We start from the raw sequence: 25,549 nt of genomic DNA, 5'->3' as shown, positions 1-25,549 counted from the left end.
ATTTGTGTCCGCATATCTAAGGTTCGTGATTCCTTTACTAACCAATACTTTTCTCATGGTATATCCTCAATATATAAAGCGGGGAGGGTGCCCCACGCTATGACCAGAGTGCCACCCTCATCGGGAGACGGACTCGTAGGAGCATTGGTTCTGCCAGAATATGATAAACTTCCCCTTGGATATTGGCTATACGCTTCACACACCTTGCTCTACCCCAGGGGGGTCGGGATTTGTTGGGTTGTCAGAGTTTAGGGGTCCCCGAGCCTTTACACATCAGAGGGTGGAATCTGCGTCAAAATTCATTCATTTTGACACGGATTCCTTGATGGGGTCTGTGTTTTATTGGGTTCCCCAGGCTTCGAATCCCACCCGCTGCGCATGTGCGTCCTATCAACGTGTAACGCGGGATGCGTGCGACGGGTGTGCGCTTAGGCCATGAGATCACGTAGTGTTTAAGAGTCTTAGTTGCTCAAGGAAATACAATCCAAGTGGTGATGCCGCCTTCCAATGCCCTTCATCCAGCTATCTTATTTGGGTGAGCAGAGCACTGGTGTAACCGGTAAGGGGGTGAAATGGCGGTTTTGTCAGTAAGTTGGAAGTACTCGTGCAAACCGTATCCGTCTTTTAAAATCTGACATTAAACTGTGTGCTCTGGAGGACTAAGCTACCCAGGCTTCCTGGTACGGTTCGTAACTATACCGTCTTCCCCGGCTGATTTATTGGTTTTAGACCACACAGCCCTTTCTACTTCCACTGTTAGAATTGAAGGTTCCATATCGGTTTGAATATATTCTAGATTGTGATTCACGGTTCCATAAATATCATGTAACACTTATTCGCAGCATTCATTTTCAATTGGTGATAGACTAGTGGCATGTAGTCTTTGTTGGAAAACTGTTTTATTGGATATATTTACTATCCTTAGTATTATGGCAAGGCAAAACTTAAGTAGATTATGATCGGAAATGCATATCACACTCAGTCGGGCACAGGTGTTGGTTACATATGTTAGCCAACTAATTTTCATTTGTGTATAATTTATCTAGTTTTTATATAGGCGTGATAGTGTTGTATATATTGAGAGACAGCGAGGATGATGTTTGAAGATTGTATTAGTCATTTTATTGTCTCTTCAAAATTGAATGAGTCGTTCATACCATTGATTTTTTTTTTTCGCCAAAACCATGTTTGCTGAGAACATTACGTATCTGGTCATCATTTTGATGTTTTTTATTTTAATGTTAAAGGCTCCATAACTATTAAGATATCTTTATGTAGTATGTTGGAGCTGACCCTTTCTAGTTGTTCATGTTTCCAGCTTGTCATCTGAGTGGCTTATAGTTGTCATCTATATTTTAACAATGATAGTTTGGAGAGCCTGGAGTTAATGATATTTTTTTTCTTGGAATCCGCCTGTTGTATACCGGTCGTACCTCAACTAGTTGGCTTATTGTACATCTTTCATTTCTCATGATACCCATTCCAAGATTCTGGAACCTATATTGTGTGGGAAAGTGGCTTTCCTAATGTGTTTCTACGATCTTGCACACTGTCATGTTTTGTATCGATATCTTTCTTCAAGATATGTAATTTTCTAGATTAAAGAAGGGCTCATATATTCCATGTTCCTATGTGTATTTGATTTCAAAGTTTAAGCTGATCTCTTCCGGTTACAGATACTTCCAGGGTTAACTGGTCTCTAGCATGCGCGATCATTCCCACATTTCACACTAATCGGTCTGGAACCGATATTGCGGTTGTAATCGGATCCCAAGGTGTATTATTTTCTGTTTTCTGATTTTTAGGCGTGATGTGCAAAAGAGACGTAGGTGGTTTTCTATTGTTATGACGTTAACCAAATCCTTGGTTCTTCCACCAAAAGAGTCCCATTGGTTCCTATCTGCTTTAGCCATCCAATTGGATGTTGCTCGCCTTTTTCTATCTGAACGTGAAAATTTGAATTTTAATTTCATTGAGATTGAGATCTTTTCATCATATTTTTTTAATCACCAATTCATAGTAGAAGATCCCAGTGCATGATCACTACGTTCATAACATAGTTAATCAAACTCACATTTTTTCATGCATTTAAAGTTAGCAGAATCCATTGATAAATATGTTGCCAGTCAAAAAGTGGTCGCAAATATTTTTAATTCAATTATTGTAATTAATTGTTGAACAAAAATTTTATTTCGTTTATTTATTTTTTAAATAAAATACGCCGCTCAGGACGTATATGCATGTTTTTTTTTTATTAAATTAAAGCTATTTTTTTTATATGATGATAAAAGGTTGCCTGAGAAAAAACTGTCGCAAATTAGGGTTTCCAGCTGTTAAAAGCTCGAGGTATCAAAGATAAAGTAAAAGAGAGGTAGCGCGCAACGACATTGGTTTGATAAGTGATAATATGTATATTATTACACTATCTATCGACGCATGCTTTAAAAATGTTTTGTCACACAACTGACACTTCAAACCAGTGGCGTTGCGCGCTATCTCTATTTTACGTTATCTTTGACATCTCGCGTTTTTAACGGCTAGCAACCCTAATTTGCAACCATTTTTTCTCGGGCAACCTTATATCGTCATATTAAAAAAAGATATCTTTAATTTGATATAAAAAAAGCATGGATATACGTCATGAGCAGCGTATTTTAGTTAAAAAATAAATGAACGAAATAAAATTATTATCTACTACTACAAAAACCCCCATGAACAAGTTACACCTAACATACAAATAATATGGTATCACCCTTCAGAGTTCCCAAAGCTTCATATACCTGGGCAGAGAACTAAATAGTCAACTAGACCACTCAAAAGAAATTAGAAGACGCATTGAAATAGCAAGATCTGGTTTCATGAATATGCGTAAAATGCTCTGTAACTGTTATGTGTGGTCTCTATTACTATATACCTGTGAGACCTGGATATTAAAACAGTATGACGTCAACAAATTAAATTCATTTGAAATGTGGATGTACCGCCGAATGCTAGGAATAAGCTGGACCAGCAGAACTACGAATGAAGAAGTACTGAGAGCAATGAACACACGCCCTCATCTGGTCCATACTATCAAAATTAGAAAGACGTCATATCTAGGACACATAATGCGCCATAGGGAATTTGAGCAGCTCCAGGTAATATTAGAAGGCAAGCTTAGGGGCATAGGACGGAAAAAAAAATATCAGAAACATTAGAGATTGGACCCACACAGAAGGAAATGAATTAATTCATCAAGCCCAGAATAGAGAGAAATTTGCTATATTGATCGCCAACCTCAACAGAGAAGGCACTTAGGAGGAGGATCAATGTATTCTCCTAATGTACGTAAAAATGTCAGTTTTATTGCAAGATCACTACGTTATTAACGTAGTGATCTTGCAGTGGAATCTTGGACTATCACGAATTTTTAGATTTTGCGTACTTTCTCTGCATTCTATGTAATTTATCAGAATTTTTGGCAAATTCACTCACTGAAGTTACCGCTAAGTAACTAACAATTTATGTTAATGAAATGTCGTAAGTATTTATTTTATACACTAATCGATAAATGCGAACATTTGGTTGTCACGATATTTTGCAATAATTTTGTTTACTGGCATTTTGTTTTTGTGTTGACAATATGTGTCAACATTGGTAGTGGATTGTTAATGTAGTTCTTTAATTTAAGTATCTGATTTGTGTAAATTAACATAACTAATCAATTTTCGTTTGTCTGAAAATTTAATTGGGACTCCTAATGTATATAATTGTCCTAGATCGCGTTTTTCTCTTAACTTTTCTTATTCTTTAAAATAGTTTTAGGTAGGATTCTCCGGAAATTAGCCATTTACTTTGAAATCCTATTTTTGTCATTCTGTTCTGAGCCAGTCTTTCTAGATGTTTCATCTATCGAACTATTTACCCACATCCGTTACCCATACAGCCCCACAATGCCTTGACGGTCCATGAGGTAGTGCCATAGAGCCATGGCACTACCATATTTTTATACAGAAACAGATTTTTTTATCTTTAAAACGTCTTAATGCCTGTTAATTTTTTTGTGCGTATTTCTTTTTATCTTCATAAATTGTATAAAATCTGGCACAGTGATGTATTTTACGGGATAATCTTTATTATACTCGCGCGGATGAAAAGAGAAAGATTTTACGAGTATTCTGTGTAAGTGACACATATAGAGCTGTATTGGACTTTTAATAATACGTTAAATGAGGTTATTTGTGCCTAGCTCAAGAATCTATTTTTTATTTCGTGTTTCTTTACGCGCTCGCTGTCGCTTTTTCGCTTTTATTCGTCTAAGGTCTGCTTGCTATTATGCTAAATTCAGTACTGAATTTAGTACTAAAAATATTGTATGTACAAATTAGATGCGCACGCCAATTCAGTACTAAAAATTAGAGCATGTTCTAATTTCTTGTACTAAAAATGATCAAATATTAAAATGAGATTAAAAATGAGGTTATGTTACGTATGTTTATATTTTGTTTTTAAATATGTGGAGTTATAATCAAAAATAAAGTTTAATCGAGCTATATAAAGCAAATCAATCGCTGAATGCATGTTAAATGTTTTAAATCCCTTATTAAAACATACTCCGAACAAATTAATTGTTCAATGTTATGATAGCCCATCTGTTATGAGTGGTGGATTGAATGTTATGCAAAAAATTATTAAGAAATCATATCCTCTTTGCAAATTACGTTCATTGCTATGCACACCAAATGAATCAATACGCAGGCTAGGATATTTTTTTCTAATTTTTCTGGTTTGTGCTCATTCATTTCTACGTCTCCTCAAAGAACAAACATTTGGGATGAGATGGTTAATCGCAGGTTGCCAAAATCTTCCCAAACACGTAGGAATTTTCGATCACGGGTTGTTTATACTGTTTATGAAAATAGAAAAGACCTCAATGCAGTTATGGACATTATACAATACAAAGTACTTCAAGGATTTGTCGTCCATTAATCAAGAAAATGGTTATAAAGTAAAGCTTCAAGAAAAACATTTTGTATTTTGGTTATTTATTTTTTATAAAATAATGCCTCATGTAGAAATTATTTTTCATCAATTGCAAAAAGTATGCACAGATTCTGTTAAGGTGAAAAAAGATTTGGAGAATTTTGAAGCAGCAATTCAAGGTATAAGGGAGCAAATGGACGTTATTATTGGCAATATTCAAGCAGAAATAAACATGTCACCGAGCGAAACGGATAATGATGAACCAATAAAAAAGCGCGAATTGAAGAGGACAGGCCCAGCAGAAAACGGGAAGCCTTAGAGATATGCGATGCAGTTTTGTTGCAAATAAATACAAGGTTTACCGGAAATTTAGTTGGCTCTAATTTGTTTACGTCGGAGAAGTTTTCTGCTGATAAGTATCAGTTCCCCTAATCATTTCTTAATGCAGACAATTTTTAAGTAACACTCGGCTTAGAACTGAATTACAAGTACTGTATCAGAGAGACGAATTAAGTACTACATCTGGGGCTGTTTCACTTTCAGTTTTATTAGCTGAGGAAGGTTTAAAATGTACATTTGAAGAAACTATTTAACTCTTAAGTATTTTAATTACTATGTCAGCATCTGAAGCGGAACGATGTTTATCGATCCTAAAACGAATTTAAACATTCCTTCAAAATACCATGAACGAAGAACGATTTAGTGCTTTAGGTATGCTATATGCAGAAAATTGATCATTTTAATATTAAAGTCATTGAAAACTTTACAACCAAAAAAGAAAGAAGGATGGACTTCATATATCGGAAACTTCAAACGTGATATTAAACAACTTTGTGCGTGTGTGTACATATTGAAATAGTGTTATTTTATAATTTTGTAAATAGACTCTTGAGACTCAATCGTAATAACAAACTTCAAGTGCTATCGGCAGTAAATACTGCAGGTGGTAAGTTGGGTTTTTTATTGTTAATTAATTTACTGAACTGTTTTGATAAATTTTGGACAACTTATTGACACTTCAGAAATAGTAGATACCTACATAATGTAGAAGTATCCGCGCCATTTTTTTTTTAATTTCTATTTTATACCGTTTTTGGCAATATCGTGAACCCATCACTAAAAATTTAGGTAGCTGCCCGAATTGTGGCACTACCTTCTAAAGTGATACGAGCCACCTCTGCCACAATGTTAACTTTTTCCTTTATAGATTATTGTAATACTTATATTTTTGATATCCACTACTGTAATATAGTTTATTATCTTTGGTTTGTTTAAAGTCCATAATTCTCAGGCATATCAAGTATCAGTTTCAACGTATTGTATACTATTTACACTTTATTTTTTATTTGCTATTGAAACCAAATTCCAATCATGTATTCAAAACGCTTACATAGTGGAAAAAATATTTTAACATTTTCTATAAACATTTAGGTACATTGCAATTCGACCCAAGCTTTCTCTATTTGCCTTCCCCACTATGTAAAAGGTCATAGTACAATATAAACAGTTATAAATGTATTGTTTTTGGTAGACATTTGTGTACCTTCGAGCCATATGATTGATTAGCGATATATCTTTAAATAATGCATGGAAAAACAATTGAAGATTATCAGTATATTTTTATTTCAAGCATATTTACAAAATACATATTTCTATATTTTGTATTGTATATTTATATTCAGATATAAACACTTACGTGATAAAGTTTTAATAAATATTTTCATCTAAAGAGAAAGAATCTGATGAACTGTCGTCTTCCCCAAGTTAATAATAAATAGTTTCAAAGTAATGACTGTTTTTTGTATAAAACTGTCATAATTCCCACATTTGACGATAGAAGTCTAAGAAGATATGGAGCGACGATATTACAAGTGAAACTAAACACCTTTAAAACAATAGTGGAAAAAGCTCAATTTATGGCTCAGAAACGTGGGTGCAAATAAAGGAATCGAAATCCGAATAAATGTAATGAAAATTATGTTTTGGTGAAGATTAACACTAACAGACAAAATGCGAAATGAACCAATAAGAGGACTAATGAATGTGAAGTAGACATGATTTGGTTACAGTGGAACGGACAAATAAAAAGAGCAATGGAAAAAGAGTCCTCACTGAAGAAAATATATACGACAAGAAGAAATGGCGATTGGGATGTGGTAAACGGCAAAAAGAGAATATGCAGTCTAAACTCACGGAATAAGTAGTAAAGTAAATAACTAATCTGTGATCAATATATATTTTTTAAGACTTCTTCTACCTCTACCTCTAGTGAAGCAGTCTTGGTCCCATTTATTCGGGATTTGTATTTATTTAACCAATTTTATATACGGTTTAGATTTGCCTGGAATATGTGTATTGTAATAAAATAACTGTATAATCAGTAAATGTAACCTTATATCTCTGGAAATTTATGGTCGTTATCTCTGGAAATGTGAGCAGATCCCCTGTCAATAATGATGTTATAAAACGCCATTATTATAAAAACAAAATTCGCAATAAACAAAAAAGCGGCACTTTTACATATTTATAGATAACAAGACTATGTATGTAAGCAAAAATATCTAGCGAGAGTGCAAAACTAGGTCGCCTAAATTGCTATGAAATGTTATATTGTTATATAAAAAAGAGGGAATTCTTTCCTATTATTTCATGATAGGAAACAATTCTGTATCACTAACTTTTATAAGTAATAAATAACATTCGATTATCAAATTATTTTGAAAAATAATTCGGTATTACAGACTGATGGGAAATATGGAATTGATTGCAGTAGGGTTAGTATAAGACGTCTAAGAGAATGAAAGAAGTGAAAAAAATAAATAAAAAATTAATATACTAGAGCAAATCTAGATGTAGCACCAATTAATATCAAAATTAGAAAGTCTGGAGGATTGTTATGACAGTATAACAAATGATAAGGTTTGTACAGTAAGTAAAATCTCTGTTCCCGGAAGGAAGAGGAAATGAAGATCAAAGAAGACATCATCAATCTTAAAAAGGGATTATTCCCAGGAGTTTGGCTATATACTACGAGTATATACCATATATATATATATATACTAAAACAATTTTTAATTGAAGGCGATTAATTAGCAACATCGCACTTAACGAAGCACTTAACGATAACTTAGCAACGAAATCATATTCCACTTATCAATTTTACAGAGGCGTACCAAAAAAATTTTAAGTATTTATTTAAACACATAAGTAATTACGTAAAAATTAAATCTAAGACCGATATAATTATTAAATTATCATGTATACTTTGATAGGTATCTTATAGTTGTCTAACAAAATAAAGTAAAATTTTATTGTTATTATAGAGTACCTAATACAGTACTTCAAAAAAACAGAAACCTTTGCAAAATACTTAGTTTTTAATTAGACTAAATCAGAAATTTTAACATACGATCTTGTCGTTACACTTCATTCTCTATTTATAGAATTTCTGGGTGCTGTAAACATTAAATTTGTTCTTTTTTTTACTTGATTTGAAAGTTTCCTTTTGTTTATTTGTTTTATATTCCATATAAATTAAAATGAAGTAAGCTAAACTATTATCATGTGAATGCGTGTATATAGTAGTGCATTTGTTTATTTGAGTAAATTTTTGAAATATGAAATGAAGATGGCACTAACTACTAAAGAGTTAATAGCTTTGTTAGAAGAAGACTCAGATTGTGAAAATGCTGACTCACTTAAAGTGGGTTATTTGCCGTCGGAATTAGATGAAGTTTCCTATGTAGAAGACATTGATGATAATATTATTTGTAAATAATCAATAAAATCGGATATTGCAGGTACATATGAAATACAAGTGATTGACGATTCTGATTATGATATTCCTCTGAACCACAGATAAAACGCCCAAAGAACAATCATCATCATTTTGGCTTTACAACCCTGTGTGGGTCCTAGCCTCCCCAAGAATTTTTCTCCAGTCGTCCCTATCCATCGCCTTCCTCCGCCAAGCACGTATTTCCATATTTCTCATATCTTGGTCTATGTTATCTAGGAATCTTGTTCTGGGTCTTCCTCTTCTTCTTTGACCAATAGGTCTATCAAGGAGCGTTTTTCTAGCTGGGTCAGTTTGCTCCATCCGCATTACATGGCCTACCCACCTCAGACGTCCTATCTTTATGTGTTTTACGATATCTGGTTCCTGGTATATCCTATAGAGTTCGAAGTTGTATCGTCTTCTTCAGACACCATTTTCATTTACCGCTCCATAGATGCGCCTTAGTATTTTTCTTTCGAAACATCCTAACATGTTTTCATTGCTTTTTGTTAAAGTCCAGGTTTCTGAACCATATGTTAGGACTGGGCGTATTATTGTTTTGTAGAGTTTTACTTTTGTATTTCTTGATATAACTGTAGATTTAAAAAGGAGATTAAGCCCAAAATAGCATCTATTAGCCGTGCAAATTCTGTGGTTTATCTCTGCGGTAGTGTCATTTTCAGTATTGACGAGTGTTCCCAGGTATACAAATTCGTTAACTGCTTCGATGACGTCATTTTCTATAACAAGTGGCCGTAGTGTTTGTGGTTGCGTACCTATTTTCATGTATTTTGTTTTGTTGGTGTTTATTATTAAACCCATTTTTGTAGCCGCTTCCTTTAATGCTACGTACGCCTCTCGTGCTGCGTTTTCCGTTCTCCCAACAATATTGATATCATCAGCATATGCTAAGATTTGCACAGATTTGTTATATATTGAACCGGTAGTTGTGATTTGTGACGTACGTATTACTTTTTCCAGAGCTAGATTGAATAGTATACAGGAGAGTGGGTCTCCCTGACGTAGCCCGTTATTTGTTTTAAAAGGTTCAGAGAGTTCCCCCTGGATTCGTACTTTGCATTCAACTTTTTCAAGGGTTAGTTTGGTTAAACTTACCAACTGATTTGGTACTCCTAGGTCTATCATTGCTCTAAACAATTCTCTTCTATTTACAGAGTCGTAGGCTGCCTTGTAGTCTATAAATATGTGGTGCGTGTCTACACCGTATTCCAGTGTTTTCTCTAGAATTTGTCTTAGGGTTGAAATCTGATGAATTGTTGATTTACCACCTCTGAAACCAGCCTGGTATTGTCCTATTATTCGCTCTGCATATGGTGCCATACGATGGCATAGTATATTGGAGAATATTTTATACGCTGCATTTAGGAGCGTAATTCCTCGATAGTTAGAGCATTCAAAGATATCACCCTTTTTGTGTATGGTGCAAAGTATTCCAATATTCCAATCATTGGGAAGGGACTTCTGTATCCATATTTCTTTTATAAGCTGCTGTAGGGCTATTATGATATCGTGGCCAAAGAACAGCCCAGGCAAAAATAGTAAATACAAATTTGTCTCAAGTTATTATACTTTATATTCAGTAGTAATTCAACATCAGTCTGATTGATATTTAGTTAGACAATATTCGCTCCGTGCGTGACCATGGTAGGGGTACCTTGAAACGATGCCAGCGTGCGTAGCGGCGAAATATGACAAAATTTGACATTTTGGACCTTTTTACGCATAAATTTTATCAAAAATGGGTGCAAATACATGTTGCGTATTTAATTGTGCTAATAATAGCAAAAATAGTGAGTGTAGCTTTTATAGGTTTTTTATAGGCTTTTACATAAACTGAAAAAATATAATTAAAAAACTAATTATTAATACTTGTCAATTTCGTATCTATTTAACATATGTTTAACCTCAAATTGGGAGGTCCAAAACTGTAAGATGAAGGCGGTAGATGTCGCGTCAGTCAACGGACTGCGAATAAAAGCCAACCATGGAGGCAAGTCATATATTGAAGTTTTTTCACTCTTTTTTGATAAACAAGTAATTGAGAGCATTCTATATTTTACAACTATTTATGCATCGCAGAATAACCGTCACGATTTTGAAATGAATGACATAGATTTAAAAAATTTATTGGCATATGTATATTATCTGGTTTGCAATGAATAATTTGCAAGAATGTCGGATGTGCAAAAGTAATACTATTTATTTATGTAAAAGGTGTAGAGTGCATCTACACCCCGAATGTTTTGAAATGTTGTCTCTTTGTTTATTGTATCGCCCTAATGGATTAATACTATAAAAAGAACAAACTTACCCCAAATTTACTTTACTTACCTTAATACTATTTTAAAGTTAATAATAAAGTCTATTCAATAAATATATTCCCAAGAAATAGAACATACTACGCCTATGCACATATTAAATGTGGAACGAATAAACTAAAATATCATATTTCTCTCATTCCCATTCTTTCTAAGAACGTAAATATATATAGACCAGCGAAATGTTGATAAGTTTACCGATGTTTCAAACTATTCAATGAACTTGTCTAACTATACGCTCGTGAATCGCACCAATTTATATTGTTACGGGGGCAAATTTTATGGGACTAACTTACTTTTTCACTTATTTACATGGGCGAATCATACACAATAATAAAAATGACCCCGGTAAGAATTTACTTCTGAGATTTCGCATGGTTGCTGTTAGCTCTTAGTTCAATTTGTAGATTAGTCACCTTTGAAAATTGTCGGACTATAGTTAAAAAACTCGAACATCGAATAAAACACTTCTGTTGTAAGTGGTATATTTAATTAAATTTAAAAATCCAAAAGTATTAAGTTCAAAACGTTTTCGGACTAATCCGTCCATCTTCAGCGAACTTTGTACTACTTGCAAAATATCCTCAAAACCAAACAGTGGTTGGATTTAAATGGATTAAAGCATCCTTGAAATTATTAAATTATCTGGCAATATGCCGATGGACTTAGATTACCTACAGGGAACATAAGTCATAAGTCCCTACTCGAAACAGTTTTAGGAATGTTAAAGGCCAACTGTAAGAATGTTAAATGCCAACTGTAGGAATGGTAAATGCCAACTAATTTGATATGTCGGAAGTGATAATAATCACATTATCAAATATTTTATTTTGGCACTTTTTTTCCTTAAATAGTCAGTTAACTATTTATTTACTTTTTACTTGGGAGATCTTATATTATATATGCAAACCTATACTTATATTAAACTGAAACGTAGGCTAAATATGTTTTTTTTTATTTTAGATGGAAAACGTAAAAATAAGAGGAATATTAGGCACATTACATTTTATTAGGTTCCCAACGAGTGGAATGAAAAATTTTCTTAGTTTGGCGAAATACAAAGGTATGGCGAAACTAGTAACCACAGTATCGGCCACCGGTGGAGGGGCGTACAAATTTGAGGAAGATTTCAGGCGGGTAAGTTTGTTTGTATAATAGAAAAAATGTTTTGAGTGATAGTGTGTAACAAATATTTGAGAAAACTTTACATTTTCTTTTGTATACAGTTAAACTTTTCTTTCGATGTTTATCAGTTAATAGTTACTTAAACAAATGACGAGGTAAAATTGGATAAAATGTGGAAAATATTCCATGCCACAGGCAAGCAAAACGGTTATTACAATTTTCTGCCCGCTGCAAAAAAAATGATCAACTTTATTCGTCTATCTGTATAAAAAATCTGTCGGCCCACATAGGTGTGGCCACAACGGGTTCTGTGGGTGCCGTGGGGACCCACATTAACTTTCGATGGGCGCAAAAATTGGAATCATTTACTTTTAGAAACAACTAAACTGTGAACATTTTGAGTAATTTAAGTAATAAATAAACGGGATGTTATACTAAAAAGTAAAACTGTTGTAATAAAAAATAAGTTAAAAATTATAAATATGGTAAATATATCTAATAGTAATACGGGCCACCGTTGGTATTTTAAAATTGAACGCAATGATACACAATTTTGCTCGAAGAAAATATATTTTAAAGAAAATATATTTTAAATGTTTTTATTGTGGATTTATTTATGATTTAGTGTTTTATAATCAGATATTTATATTAGATAGGCATATATAAGTTAAAAAATGATAGAGAACATCGTTTAAACAAGATTGAAAACCCTCATACTGTACCCGATAACTCTTGCTTAGAATTACCAAAAGAAAGATTAGAAAGATCTTCTAGAATAGTAAGAGATATTTACCAATCGTAACTAGAACAGTTTCCAGCCAAAATAACAGGCAAAGGGAAAACATTAGAAGTCGGTCGTTTTTACCCACTTGGTATTCCAACTTCAAATGGTTGGAACAACAAAAGATGCAACTTTCTGTTTTTTGTGCAGATGTTTTGGCATGAACGACAGTACTAAGCCTGAAATGATAGAGACTGCGTTTATTTTTAGTGGATTTTCATCACGGAGTAAAGCTACAGAACGATTTAAAATGCATCAAAATACAAATTGCCATGAATTTGCCACAGAAACTTCAAGTTATAACGTGAATAAGTCAGTTACACGCAGAGATGTAATTATAGTTCTAGTAAAAGGTGGAAAACTTGTGATGGGTAGCTCTTTCGGGGCGACAGACTCAGTAAAACACAGGTTTGAAATAAAAATAAATCTATTATATATATATACAATAAATAAAAAAAACTAAAAAAAGAAATTCTACGTTGTATATTTATAAAACAAAAATAAAATGAATTCTGCGTTTCCGTCTGGGTCCCGCGATGAATGAATATTCCCCGGCAAACGTCTATAAAAGAAAAAGAAACTAATTAGTACTACTAATATACTCGCTTTCGCTTCAATTCAGAGAAAGCTCCGTATATGCTCGCAAACAAAATATTTAGCTGTGCAGACCCACGGCAATGTTCAATACACAATGCCGACGGGTTCCGCTTGGCTAAGGACAGAGTATGATCCTCAATACGGAAATCTCTGTCCCGGTTGGTTCTGTGCAGATCCACGGTAATGCTCAATACGCAATACCGATGGGTTCCGCTTGATTAGGGACAGAGTATGATCCTCAATACGGAACTATCTCTGTCCAGAATGTCTCGCTGGTTCACTACACCGGCGAGTCAGGGAGCCTAGAGCGCTAGCTACAAGACTGTCTAATTCCGCTATTCACACGCCTTAAATAGCCGTTTGAATCCCACTTCACCGTCAGGTTGTAGAAGTGGATGCGCAAATATTGACACTCCCACGGTTCGAACTGTTAAACGATTAAAGCATCGTTACACCCCCTTCTCTTTGAGAAAAAAAAAAAAGTAACATACCTTTTTTTTTGTGTAGATGGTGTCTACAGCCTCGTGATGCCATCTATCCCTCTCGGTATCTTTATTACAATCTTCCTCCCATTGTTACAGCATATCCTGTATCTTTTGGTCCCCCTCTCGACCAGGTGTTTTGGGACGATCTCTATAAGGTCGGCGTGTTTCCCGGGTTCCGGTTCTCCTGGAGTGGATGCGGATTGGGCTTCTTGTCCCGTTTTGGTATCAGGTACGCTCTTCTTCTTCGGTGGGGTTGGTGGTGTCCCAAAAAGTTCGTGGAACCTTTTCATGATCCTCTCCGCGTCTTTTCCTGGTGTCACGGGTAGTTCGGGTCTCTCTGGCGTTCCCAGAGGGGTCATCTCTTCCGGTATCTCTAATATGTCTTCCATGTTTGATGTTGATGAACTGAATTCTGCTTGCTAGCATTGCCACTTAAATACCGTTTGGCTGTGATGGGGATTGGATTTCTGTAGTAACATTTCCCCCCTCCCATGGTTTTAAATCTTTTACATGCGCCGTCATCTGCTTGCGGCTACTACTATCGGCCAATTTCAGTTTTACTATTACTGGTGATATTACTGACGTTACTATGTACGGTCCTGAGTACTTCGGCGCTAGTTTGCTGGTGAAAGCTGCACTAGCTGATGATAGATGGTGTTCCTTTTTCATGACTCGATCTCCTGGATGTGGCTGCCAGTCTCTTCGTCTTAGATCGTAATGTTTCTTTTGGTCCTCGAAAGCGTGTTCCATGTGCACTTTTGCTAGTTCTCTTAACGCTTCTAACTTGTTTAAGTTTTCTGCATACCCCTGTATATCTTGTCCATTTGTTGCCTCTGTTATGTCTAATTCCCTTCCGAAATTAAGAAGCGCTGGTGAAAATCCTGTTGAATCGTGTCTTGACGAATTTATGGCGTAGCAGAATTCTGGTATGAATTTGTCCCAGTCTTTATGGTTATCCTCCACGTAAGTAGCTATCATCGTTTTCAGTACTTTGTTCATTCGTTCTACTGGATTGCATTGAGGTGAGTACGGCGGTGTTAGAATGTGATTTATGTTATAGGATTTTAGGAACGCCTTAAAATTTCCGCTTGTAAATTGCGCGCCGTTGTCCGAGATGATTTTCTTCGGAATACCGAATTGCATGACTACCTTTGATCGTAGAGTGTCGATGATTGAGTTCGTAGATGCTGCTCTTATTGGCTGAGCGACGACCCATTTGGTAAACCGGTCTTGCACGACTATTAAGAAAATGTTTCCTTTTGCAGATCTTGGGAATGGTCCCATTAAATCAACTGAGACAGTATGCCAAGGCTTTTCTACAGTGGACGGTTGCATTTTCCCGGCTGGTTGCATTTGAGACGGTTTATATTGGAGGCACTTCGTACAGGCTCTAACGTAGTCTGCAATTTGTTTAAACATCTTAGGCCAATAGTACTTTTGCGCTATTCGGCAAATTGTTTTTGCAATCCCTAAGTGGCCTGCTGTGGTCGAGTCATGATTTTCCTCCAAAATATCTTTCCTTTTATATCTTGGTACGCATAATTTCCATGGGTTATTAAACTCTGGGTCGGCTAAATTACGGCTGCTCCAAACGTGTTTATATAATTTCCCGTTTGATATTTGTAAATCCGGGAAATCGTCTGGGTTCTGGAGTACATTCCTATATAAATTATCGTACCAACTGCATGATTCCAGTTCTGATGCTAATAATTCCGACTCTGGTTCTTCGCTCTGGTTTTCTTGTGGTTGTCGTGACAAAGCATCTGCTACCTTGTTGAGGACTCCCTTTCTATATATTACCTCGAAATCGTACTGTTGCAGTTCTAAACTCCACCTGGCTAACCGACCTGACGGGTTTTTAAGGTTCTTTAGCCATTTGAGGGACTGATGGTCTGATATGACCTTAAAATTGTATCCTTCTATATACGGCCTCATTTGCTTTATCCCGTACACGATGGATAGACATTCTTTTTCCGTTGTGGAATATTTTGTCTCGGCTGGTGTGAGGGTTCGACTAGCATATGCAATTACTTTATCCTGGCCGTCGTATTTCTGTGTTAGTGCAACTCCAAGTCCACAGTTCGACGCATCTGTTTGCAGGTAAAATGTTTTCGAAAAATCGGGGCATGCTAATACTGGGGCCGATGTAAGTTTTGATTTTAGCTCTTCAAACGCGTTTTCCTGCTTATTGGTCCATTTCCATCTTATCTTCTTCTTCAGAAGCATGTTTAGCGGTCCTGCTATTGTCGAATAGTTCTCTATGAATCGGCGGTACCATGATGTTATTCCTAGGAACCGGCGGAGTTGACGCACATTTCTCGGTGCTGTAAGTCCGGTTATAGCGTTGGTTTTCTCCGGGTCGGTTTTTATTCCTTCTGCTCCAACCACATGTCCTAAGTATCTGAGTTCTGACTGGCAAAACGTGCATTTCTCGAAGTTCAGCTGTAATCTGGCTTCTTTCAGTCTTCGGAAAACTTCATGTAGGTGATTTAAATGCTCTTGGAGCGTTTTAGATATTACTACGATATCATCCAAGTAGGCAAACGCGAACTCCATATCGGGAGGTATTACCTTATCCAGTAGGCGTTGGAAAGTGGCTCCTGCGGAATGCAGTCCGAATGGGGTGGTTTTGAACTGAAAATGGCCTTTTCCGGGTACGCTGAATGCTGTTACTGGGCGGCTTGTTTCTTCTAGGGGTATTTGAAAATATCCCTGTTTCAAATCGAGGGTCGATATAAAATTTGCTTCCTTAAGTCTATCCAGAATTTCCGATATTCTGGGTAACGGATATGCGTCCTTATCTGATAGTTCGTTGACTTTTCTAAAGTCAATGCAAAATCTGTACGAGTTATCCTTTTTCCTAACTAGTACAATCGGTGAACTCCAACCACTTGTGGAGGGTTCGATGGTTCCTTCTTTTAACATCTTGTCCACTTCTTGGTTGATGATCTGTAGCATTGCGGGATTGTGCCGCCTGTAAGGCTGCTTGACTGGATCGCACTTTTTCTTCAATTTTATTTCGTGTCTTATTAAGTTGGTGGGTCCTGTTATGTTCTCAAACTCCCTTAGTTCTTTTCTTAGGAACCTTTCTAACTCCGTATTTTGAGTGGAGTCTTTTAAAGTGTTACAAGTCTCTTCTTGATGTTTTATGTATTGTTTGGTCGTATGTTTATCGAATTTAAGTTCGATAGAATGGTTTCTGAGGAATTCCACTCCTATTAATGCATCTTCCGTCAACCCTGGCATTACTATGAATGTTTGTCGGGTTTGTAACTTATCGATCTCGCATTCAATTGTCAACTTCTGGTTAAGCTCAATCGACGCTCCATTTGCTAGTCTTGTTCTCCCGCTGTAGCTATCTAGAGAGTCCTTGTATATCTGAGCTATTCTATCCCCGACGTAATTTTTAGTAGTTCCTGTGTCTATGAGCGCTCTGTATGTTCTTTGCCCTATTTTTAGTGATGCGAACAGTCGAATGTCATTGCTTGCTGGCTGTGTAACGGCGAAAACGAATGGAGTCGAATCTTGTTTTACAGACTGGGACGACTCCTTGTTTCTCCAGTCTGTAATTCGTTTCCCTGACGCCTGAAACAGCAGTCGCTGCTGTAAACCCCTTCTCTGCCGCAACGCGAACAAAACTTTTTCCATGGGTTTTTGCAGTTTTTACGGCTGTGACCTGGCATCTTGCATCTAAAGCATGCCGTTTTCGCATCGTACTCTGCTTGCTCCGTGCGTCTCCAGTTTCCACGGCAAATCTGATTTGCTCGGGTCTTTTCGTCTTCTAGAGCTTCGTATTCTTGGGCTAAATCCTGTAATTCGGCTAAGTTTCCGAAATCCCGGCGGCGAGCATAAAGCTTATATTCTGGTAACAAATTTTTGTATATCCTTTCGAGTTCTTGGTTTTTAGAAAAAGATCCTTCTCGTCTGATTAATGTTTGAATCTCCGTGATATATCTATCTACTGGTTCGTTCTGTCTCTGTTTTCTGTTTCGGATTTCCTCTTCTAGTTGTAGCAAATATCCCCTGGGATAGAAAGCTTTTTTAAAATCTTCGCTGAAATCTGTCCATGACTTCCAATTTTTGTTATTGTTTCTGTACCATAACAAGGCGTGGTCTCCTAATAATTCTGGTAATGCTCTTAGTAGATCTTGTTTATCGATCTCGTAGGCCAAGCTTAATTCGTCTATCCTCTCTAAGAATTCTATTGCATCCGAATGTTTCTTATCGAAGTGTGTGTTCCACTTTCGTACTTGATTTAGCAATTCTGGTTGCCCCATTTGTTTCGTTATTGTTAATTCCTGTAATTGTCTTCGAATGCCCGAAATTTCCTGGGCCAGTGTGTCGGATTCTGTTCCCTTGGAAGTTTTTTCTTTTGGGATTGTTCCTGTAGCTTCCTCGCGATTTTTAAAATAGGTTCTGAGTCGTGCTCTCAATTCGTCGACGGTTCCCTTGGGATCTAGGCCGTATTTTTCGGCCTCGCTCTGCAATTCCTCTTTGCAAAGTCGGTTTATCCACGACGTACCTGTTACTGAGTCTGTGTCTTTATCTGTCGGCATTTTATTAATTTTTGCTCGGGCGCCAGTTTGTGATGGGTAGCTCTTTCGGGGCGACAGACTCAGTAAAACACAGGTTTGAAATAAAAATAAATCTATTATATATATATACAATAAATAAAAAAAACTAAAAAAAGAAATTCTACGTTGTATATTTATAAAACAAAAATAAAATGAATTCTGCGTTTCCGTCTGGGTCCCGCGATGAATGAATATTCCCCGGCAAACGTCTATAAAAGAAAAAGAAACTAATTAGTACTACTAATATACTCGCTTTCGCTTCAATTCAGAGAAAGCTCCGTATATGCTCGCAAACAAAATATTTAGCTGTGCAGACCCACGGCAATGTTCAATACACAATGCCGACGGGTTCCGCTTGGCTAAGGACAGAGTATGATCCTCAATACGGAAATCTCTGTCCCGGTTGGTTCTGTGCAGATCCACGGTAATGCTCAATACGCAATACCGATGGGTTCCGCTTGATTAGGGACAGAGTATGATCCTCAATACGGAACTATCTCTGTCCAGAATGTCTCGCTGGTTCACTACACCGGCGAGTCAGGGAGCCTAGAGCGCTAGCTACAAGACTGTCTAATTCCGCTATTCACACGCCTTAAATAGCCGTTTGAATCCCACTTCACCGTCAGGTTGTAGAAGTGGATGCGCAAATATTGACACTCCCACGGTTCGAACTGTTAAACGATTAAAGCATCGTTACAAACTGGATTGTTTCTCGAAATTGTGCAACTTCTCAAAAAGTATGACTTTACATTTAAGGTATACTTAGAATCAGCCCCAAAAAACTGCACTTATCTTAGCAACTACATTCAAAATTGCATGATATGAATGATTCTGGGATGATGTTGTAGCTGTATGCTTTGACGGAGCTTCAGCGGTGTCAGGAAACTTTATTGGTTTACAAAAAAGATGTAAAGATAAAAAATTTTTCTATATTAATTGCTATGCTCATTGCCTTACTTTAGCATTGGTAGCCTCTTGCGCTAATCATATTAAAAATCCAAAAAATTTCGATTTTTTTGGTGTAATACACTTGGTTTATTCTTATATTGATGGCATTCCAAAAAGGCACGCTGTTTTTGAAGAGATTGTGAAGGTCGTAAATAATAAGTTAAAATCTTTGAAATCTTTGTCGGAAACACGTTGGGCTTGTTGTGCTGAGTCAGTTGCTCTGGTCAAAAATCAGTTTAAAGGGCTACGTCAAATAAAATCCCTTGATTTTATTATGTGCTTGGAAATAAATACATCCAATTTTGCAAATGGTTGTCAAAATTAGCCAATTACTTCAATCACCAGACATACATATTTATTATGCTATAGAAGTTTTAAACTTAGCGCTAGCTTTGGAAGAATTAAGGATCGAATCATCTATATTTGATAATATTTATTACTTGTCAAAAACCAAAAATAAAATGCAAGTTGTGGCTTCCTATACAGAAACAATGCGTTTAAAATAAGTCAAGCAATCAATTTCGCAACAAACAAACGTAAAACACGCGCTTACATTATAGACTACAAGCCCATGGGACACTTTTAGGGGGTCATTTGAGCCAACATGAATCACATATGAATCAATACTACAATATGTAATATTAACTTAAAAACTATGCCTCCAATAATTGTATTGTACCGATAATAACAGTACCGATTAAAATTATTTTAATCGGTACTCAAAGCATCGAGCTTCAAATTAAGGATTGCGCATTAAATTTCTCATCTCTGTTCCAGCCGAAGGGTATGAATGTCAAATTAACGAAAATTTGGAAAGTTTTCCGAAAATAAAAAATTTCCCTGCTCCTGGTGCCAATATTTTTGTACTTATTTTTGTTTTACCTACCCAAGTTATACGTGCCGTACAAATATATTTTGACCAAAAAGTCCCCCCCCCCCCCCCCGGCCCCCCATTTAAGTGGTAAGTTTATCTTACCTGTGACTCACCTTCACCGATAAGAATTGACGGCATAGTTTCTAAATTTCTAAAGTTGTTATTACATATTGTAGTATTGTTTTAAATGTGATTCATGCTAGGTCAAATGATCCGTTAAAAATTTCCCATGGGTTTGTAGTCTAGTACGATTAAATAGGTTCCAAGTAAAGAACATACGGCACGCGTATTGAATAGTTAAAACGCATTGTACATAATATCTGGTATGACTTCATCGATCGAGATGTATTTTTTTAATAAAAGGATTCGTATACGTACAGTGGACTAACAGTTTTACCAAGTCGTATACCGAATCGCTTAAACTGGAAAGTGGCATTCAATTACCCAGGATGTAATTTTAACTAACAGTCATGGACGTGGTGAAAAACATACAGCAGGCAGGCTAAAGATCATACCACTCTCAGATCTCTGATAATACTATTTACGCAGGTTAGTCAATGGGGTCGGTGATATTCGTTAACAAAAACTGGCAAAAGTTAAAATAGATCCCACATTTTGCTTGCAGTTTTTCAATCTTCTGATATTATCGTATGTGTATGGATTATTCGAGGTTTGGACAAACTTTAGCCAAATCATTTCCCTCTTAATTTTTATTGCAATTTCCGAATGTATTCGCTGAGGACTATTAAGTTTTCTATTTGATTTACAATTACCGATTTTTTTTCCTTTTACAACTTTTTGTTATTAACGATTTAATGATTATTCATTTTTATTTTTGTAGGAAGTGAATTTAAAACTTGCCAAATTCGACGAATTTGACTCACTATTAGCAGGGTTACATTACATAGATCGAAATAATCCCTCAGAGTGTTATTACTGGGCGAACTCCACAGATGAAGAAAGGTGTAGTAAAGTGAATTACGATTTTTCAAGGCCTTATCCCTTCCTCATTGTAAATATAGGTTCTGGAGTTAGCGTTTTAGCAGTATATTCGGAAACCAACTATAAACGTATTTCAGGTACTAGGTAGGTATCAAAATTTTTATATTTTCTTGATTTGGAAACTAAATTTGAGAAATCCCAAAAACTAAATGGGATAACTTGTCTCTGCCTACATGTAATCTACATTTCTTTATTTATTTCTTCTTCTTTCAGTACCCTGTCCGATTATCGAACGTTGACGATCATATTGACAATAATAACTTTGTTTACGGCAACTCAAAACAGATTAGTGTATGTCTCTTGATACCAGTCTCCGAGATTTCGGAGCCATGCTGTTCTTGTTCGACCTGGGTCTCTTCTTCCGGCGATATTGTATTATGTGTAGAAGATTATACCTCTCTGGATATCTCATTACATGGCTGAAATATTGCAACTTTTGAATTTTTATCGTTTTCGGTATTTCTGTGTTCTTTTTCATTCGGCGTAAAACTATGTAATTTCTATCAACACAACTGATCCGTAATGTTCTTCGGTACAGCCGAATCTCAAAGTCCTCCAAGTTTTTCATTAGTATCTCTGTAAGGCTCCAGCTCTCCATGTCATTCAGCAATGTTATGTTACTGGCTTAACAAGCTGGAGGGCCCGGATTCGAACCCCGGCACCGACAAAACAATTTCTAATTTAACTGAGCTGCCACCGTGCTTCGGAGGACATGTAAAGCAGTCAGTCCCGGCTACGAAAGTAGTCGTTAAGTCATGTTAGGGGCGCTTGGGCCACCTGAAAACCTTAACACTAGACCTTAGCCAGAAGGTTACACGAACTTTACTTTTTTTTTTAGTTTATAGAAGGCGGATCGGGCTTTTTTAATGCCTGTTTTTATTTCCCTGCTCCTATCCCAATTATCGTTAACGTTAGCACCCAAATAGTAGATATGTTTACTCTTTATAACTTTATTCGATTTGCTCTGATGATCATTGGTTGTAGCTCCGTTTTGCTGAAAACCATAAGTTTTGTCTTTGAAGTATTCAGTTTTAACTCATATTCATCACCTGTTTATAAGTCGTTGCAACTCTTTTTAATTGAAAGCAATCAGTACTGTGTCGTGTGCATATCTGAGATTGAATACGGAGGTCTTGGTCATCAATTCTCACCTGTTGCAAGACACCTATCAGTTTGTCCTTGGGAACTTGGTCAAAGGCCTTTTTGAAGCCTTTGAGTTGAGTAGTTGAGCCTCAACCGGTTGAGTTTTTTTAATTGAGAGGTTTGGAAGAGAATATTTACCTTTATCGTCGTGTAGTTTGATTATTTCGGCAATTTCATCTGATACGATTGCTTGCCTATTCTTTTCAAGTTTTATAGTTCTTTCCATTTCATCTAAGGTTATGTTTGACCCAATCGATATATTTTTCATTTTAATTTCTGTTGTTTCATCATCAAACAGCACCTCTACTTTGTGTTGTTCATTGACTATAATATGTCCTTGTTTGTTAAATAGACTACTTGCAGTTGACCTATTTAGTCCAGTTATTTCTTGCACCTTTTGGTACATATTAAACGTGTCATTCTTTTCTGTAGTTCTTTTATTTCAAGACATTTGCTGCTGTAGCATTCTTCTTTTTCTTCCCTTTTTACCTTCTGATTTCTTTATTGATTTTGTTGTAGTCTTTTTGCAGTGTTTTCATTGGTCTATTTTCGTCTGTTTTCCATAAATAAAATACTATATAAATCCTACCACAGATTGTAGACGAAAAGCTGGCAAACGTAATCACTAAATGTATTGTTAAGTCGCACATGTTCAGTTCTTCTACTTTCGGCACTGTATATATACAACGTTTGGTGAATTTCAAACACTTTTCTAATCACTACTATTATATTCTTAACTTACAGTATAGGAGGAGGTACATTCTTAGGACTTTGTTGTCTTTTAACTGGCTGTAATACATTCGAAGAAGCAATAGGTTTAGCTGCTGAAGGTGACAATCGAAACGTAGACAAACTCGTTAGGGATATATACGGCGGTGACTACGCAAGATTCGGACTTCCAGGAGATTTAGTAGCTAGTAGGTAAGTAGAAAATGTGTACGATGTTTTCTAATGTTATTTTCTTTTGTTATGTTGCACTATCTCCTCTATATAATTTTCTTTTAACATTGACACAATAAATCTGCAGTAATAAATAACACGCTTAAGACCTGAAATTGGAAATTTTTATAGTATATGTACCAATATAGCCGCTGCTCCTTCTCCATATATCTGACAAATTCTATGACAAATCATGTCTACTTATAATTTTATCTTATTTAGAGTAGAGGCTTTTTGTGTTGGTGGTTTTTATTCAAAAACCTGGTCATCTGGTATTGACATTCTAAGGAAGAATGAACTAGATATCTTTTACGTGAGCATAATAACCACGATTTTCCAAGCAGAGATATTCGTCACTCTGGCACTGACCTCTACGCTAAAAATGGTGATGATGCCAAGGACCTGTACCTGCCAGACAGCCTACAACGCACTGGAGGGACGTTTAACTTCTGCGTGGTTCAGAACTAAAGTAGTATCTACTAAAACGACTAGCTCTACTGGATGCTGGTGATTCCCGAGTCCTGGTTAACCAATGGCAGGATGCCAAACTGCCGTTAATGTGATCGAAACCATCGTTTGGATTTTTAAGGCGCTTCTTCAGACAGATCTGAAAGAGTATAAACAGGTCCAGTTGGTGTAGTAGTGGAGAAAAACTCAAGGATGTTGGCAGGCCAAAAAGTTAGAGCGAGACCAAATATGAATACGCGAATATAGCAAACACATCTCATTCATCAATCCATCAAATTCGTCTAGCAAAACGGTTAAGCGTGGTGAAAGATACTACCTGAAGGAAGGTGACTGCTTTCGATCAGGTTTCATGTGTAGGGAGTAGGGTCTCTAATGGAGAAAGAATTGGATTATCTACACTATAAGATCTACACTCTCAAACGGTTAAATTATTTATCTAGATATCTTATCGATTAGCTGTACTCGCTGACTCGTAATATTGTTAAAAGAAACTCTAGTTTTGTTGATTATATGTGGTAAATATTCCAAATTCAGATCTTAACTGTAGCAATACCAAATACATGTATCATAGTAGTGTTTTATTGTTAAGTAAAGGGTTGTCTTGAAAGTTATAAACAAGTCAAGTAGAAGTTATAATACGAATAAAATACGTTATCACGTATAATCGTCGTATAAACTATATATTTTTGAGGAGGCGGTAGATAGTTTCACTTGAAAATCATTTGCCTGTGGAGGTCAATTCCCAATTTTCTTTTACAATTTATGGTTTTTTTCTTTCTTACCTTTAAGATTCTTTCCATGTTTGTATCTTCTTATATCTTTTTTCATATCTTTCCTCCATCGTATCTTATTTGCTTCTTGATCTTTGTAATCATATGTATCTACCACGTGTTTTTTTTTTTCATTGTTTTTGTCTTCACTCAGTGCTAGTTCCAGGTATATGTATTTGTAGTATTTTTTGTTACGCTCCGATCAATGTTTAAATCTAATCCTACGTAGCTTATTGTCACGTAGGATATTACTTAGTATTTATTTCCAGTCCCCATTTGTTGGATTCTTCCATTAAGTTTCGTACCAAATATATAGTAATTTCTTCAGGTAGAACTAGCCATCTGCACATAATTGTTGAAGTACATTCTTCCCCAACTGAGACTCATAGCTTGCTATATTTATTGTACAAATGTTTCATGACCGAATTTAGATAAATATTAACGAAGATGATAGACAGGCAACATCCTTGCTCTTGTAAATATTCCAAACATACTTGCATTGCCTTGAAAACTAATAATATTTAGGAATAAACATATTGATATTGACATCACAACTAAAATATACAAGACAATACATCCCATTAGGTCTTGCACTGCAGGAACAAGGTCTGATAAACGTAGAACAATGACCCCAACAGAGATGAAAATACCAAGTAGAATAACAGGCACAACTTTATATGAAAACATTGGATCCAGTTAACACATGGGCACAAAAAAGAAAATTCGCACATCGATGTAGCAAAACAGAATACTGACTCTTCCTC

At 35.9% G+C, this 25,549-nt stretch overlaps 1 protein-coding gene across 5 annotated transcripts in view; it reads left to right on the top strand.

Moving 5' to 3' along the window:
• fbl (pantothenate kinase 3 fbl) overlaps positions 1–25,549 on the top strand; it is a 121,676-nt gene that overhangs the window by 80,778 nt on the left and 15,349 nt on the right. For all 5 annotated transcript variants that reach the window (XM_072520136.1, XM_072520138.1, XM_072520135.1 and 2 more), the window contains 3 exons: positions 12,043–12,216; positions 21,305–21,549; positions 23,353–23,529. In XM_072520136.1, the coding sequence (XP_072376237.1) occupies positions 12,043–12,216; positions 21,305–21,549; positions 23,353–23,529 (596 nt within the window). The remainder of the gene's footprint in view (positions 1–12,042; positions 12,217–21,304; positions 21,550–23,352; positions 23,530–25,549) is intronic.

Source organism: Diabrotica undecimpunctata, chromosome 1 (assembly GCF_040954645.1).
Source record: "Diabrotica undecimpunctata isolate CICGRU chromosome 1, icDiaUnde3, whole genome shotgun sequence".
NCBI lineage: Eukaryota > Metazoa > Arthropoda > Insecta > Coleoptera > Chrysomelidae > Diabrotica > Diabrotica undecimpunctata.
This window is presented reverse-complemented; position numbering and strand designations above follow the sequence as displayed.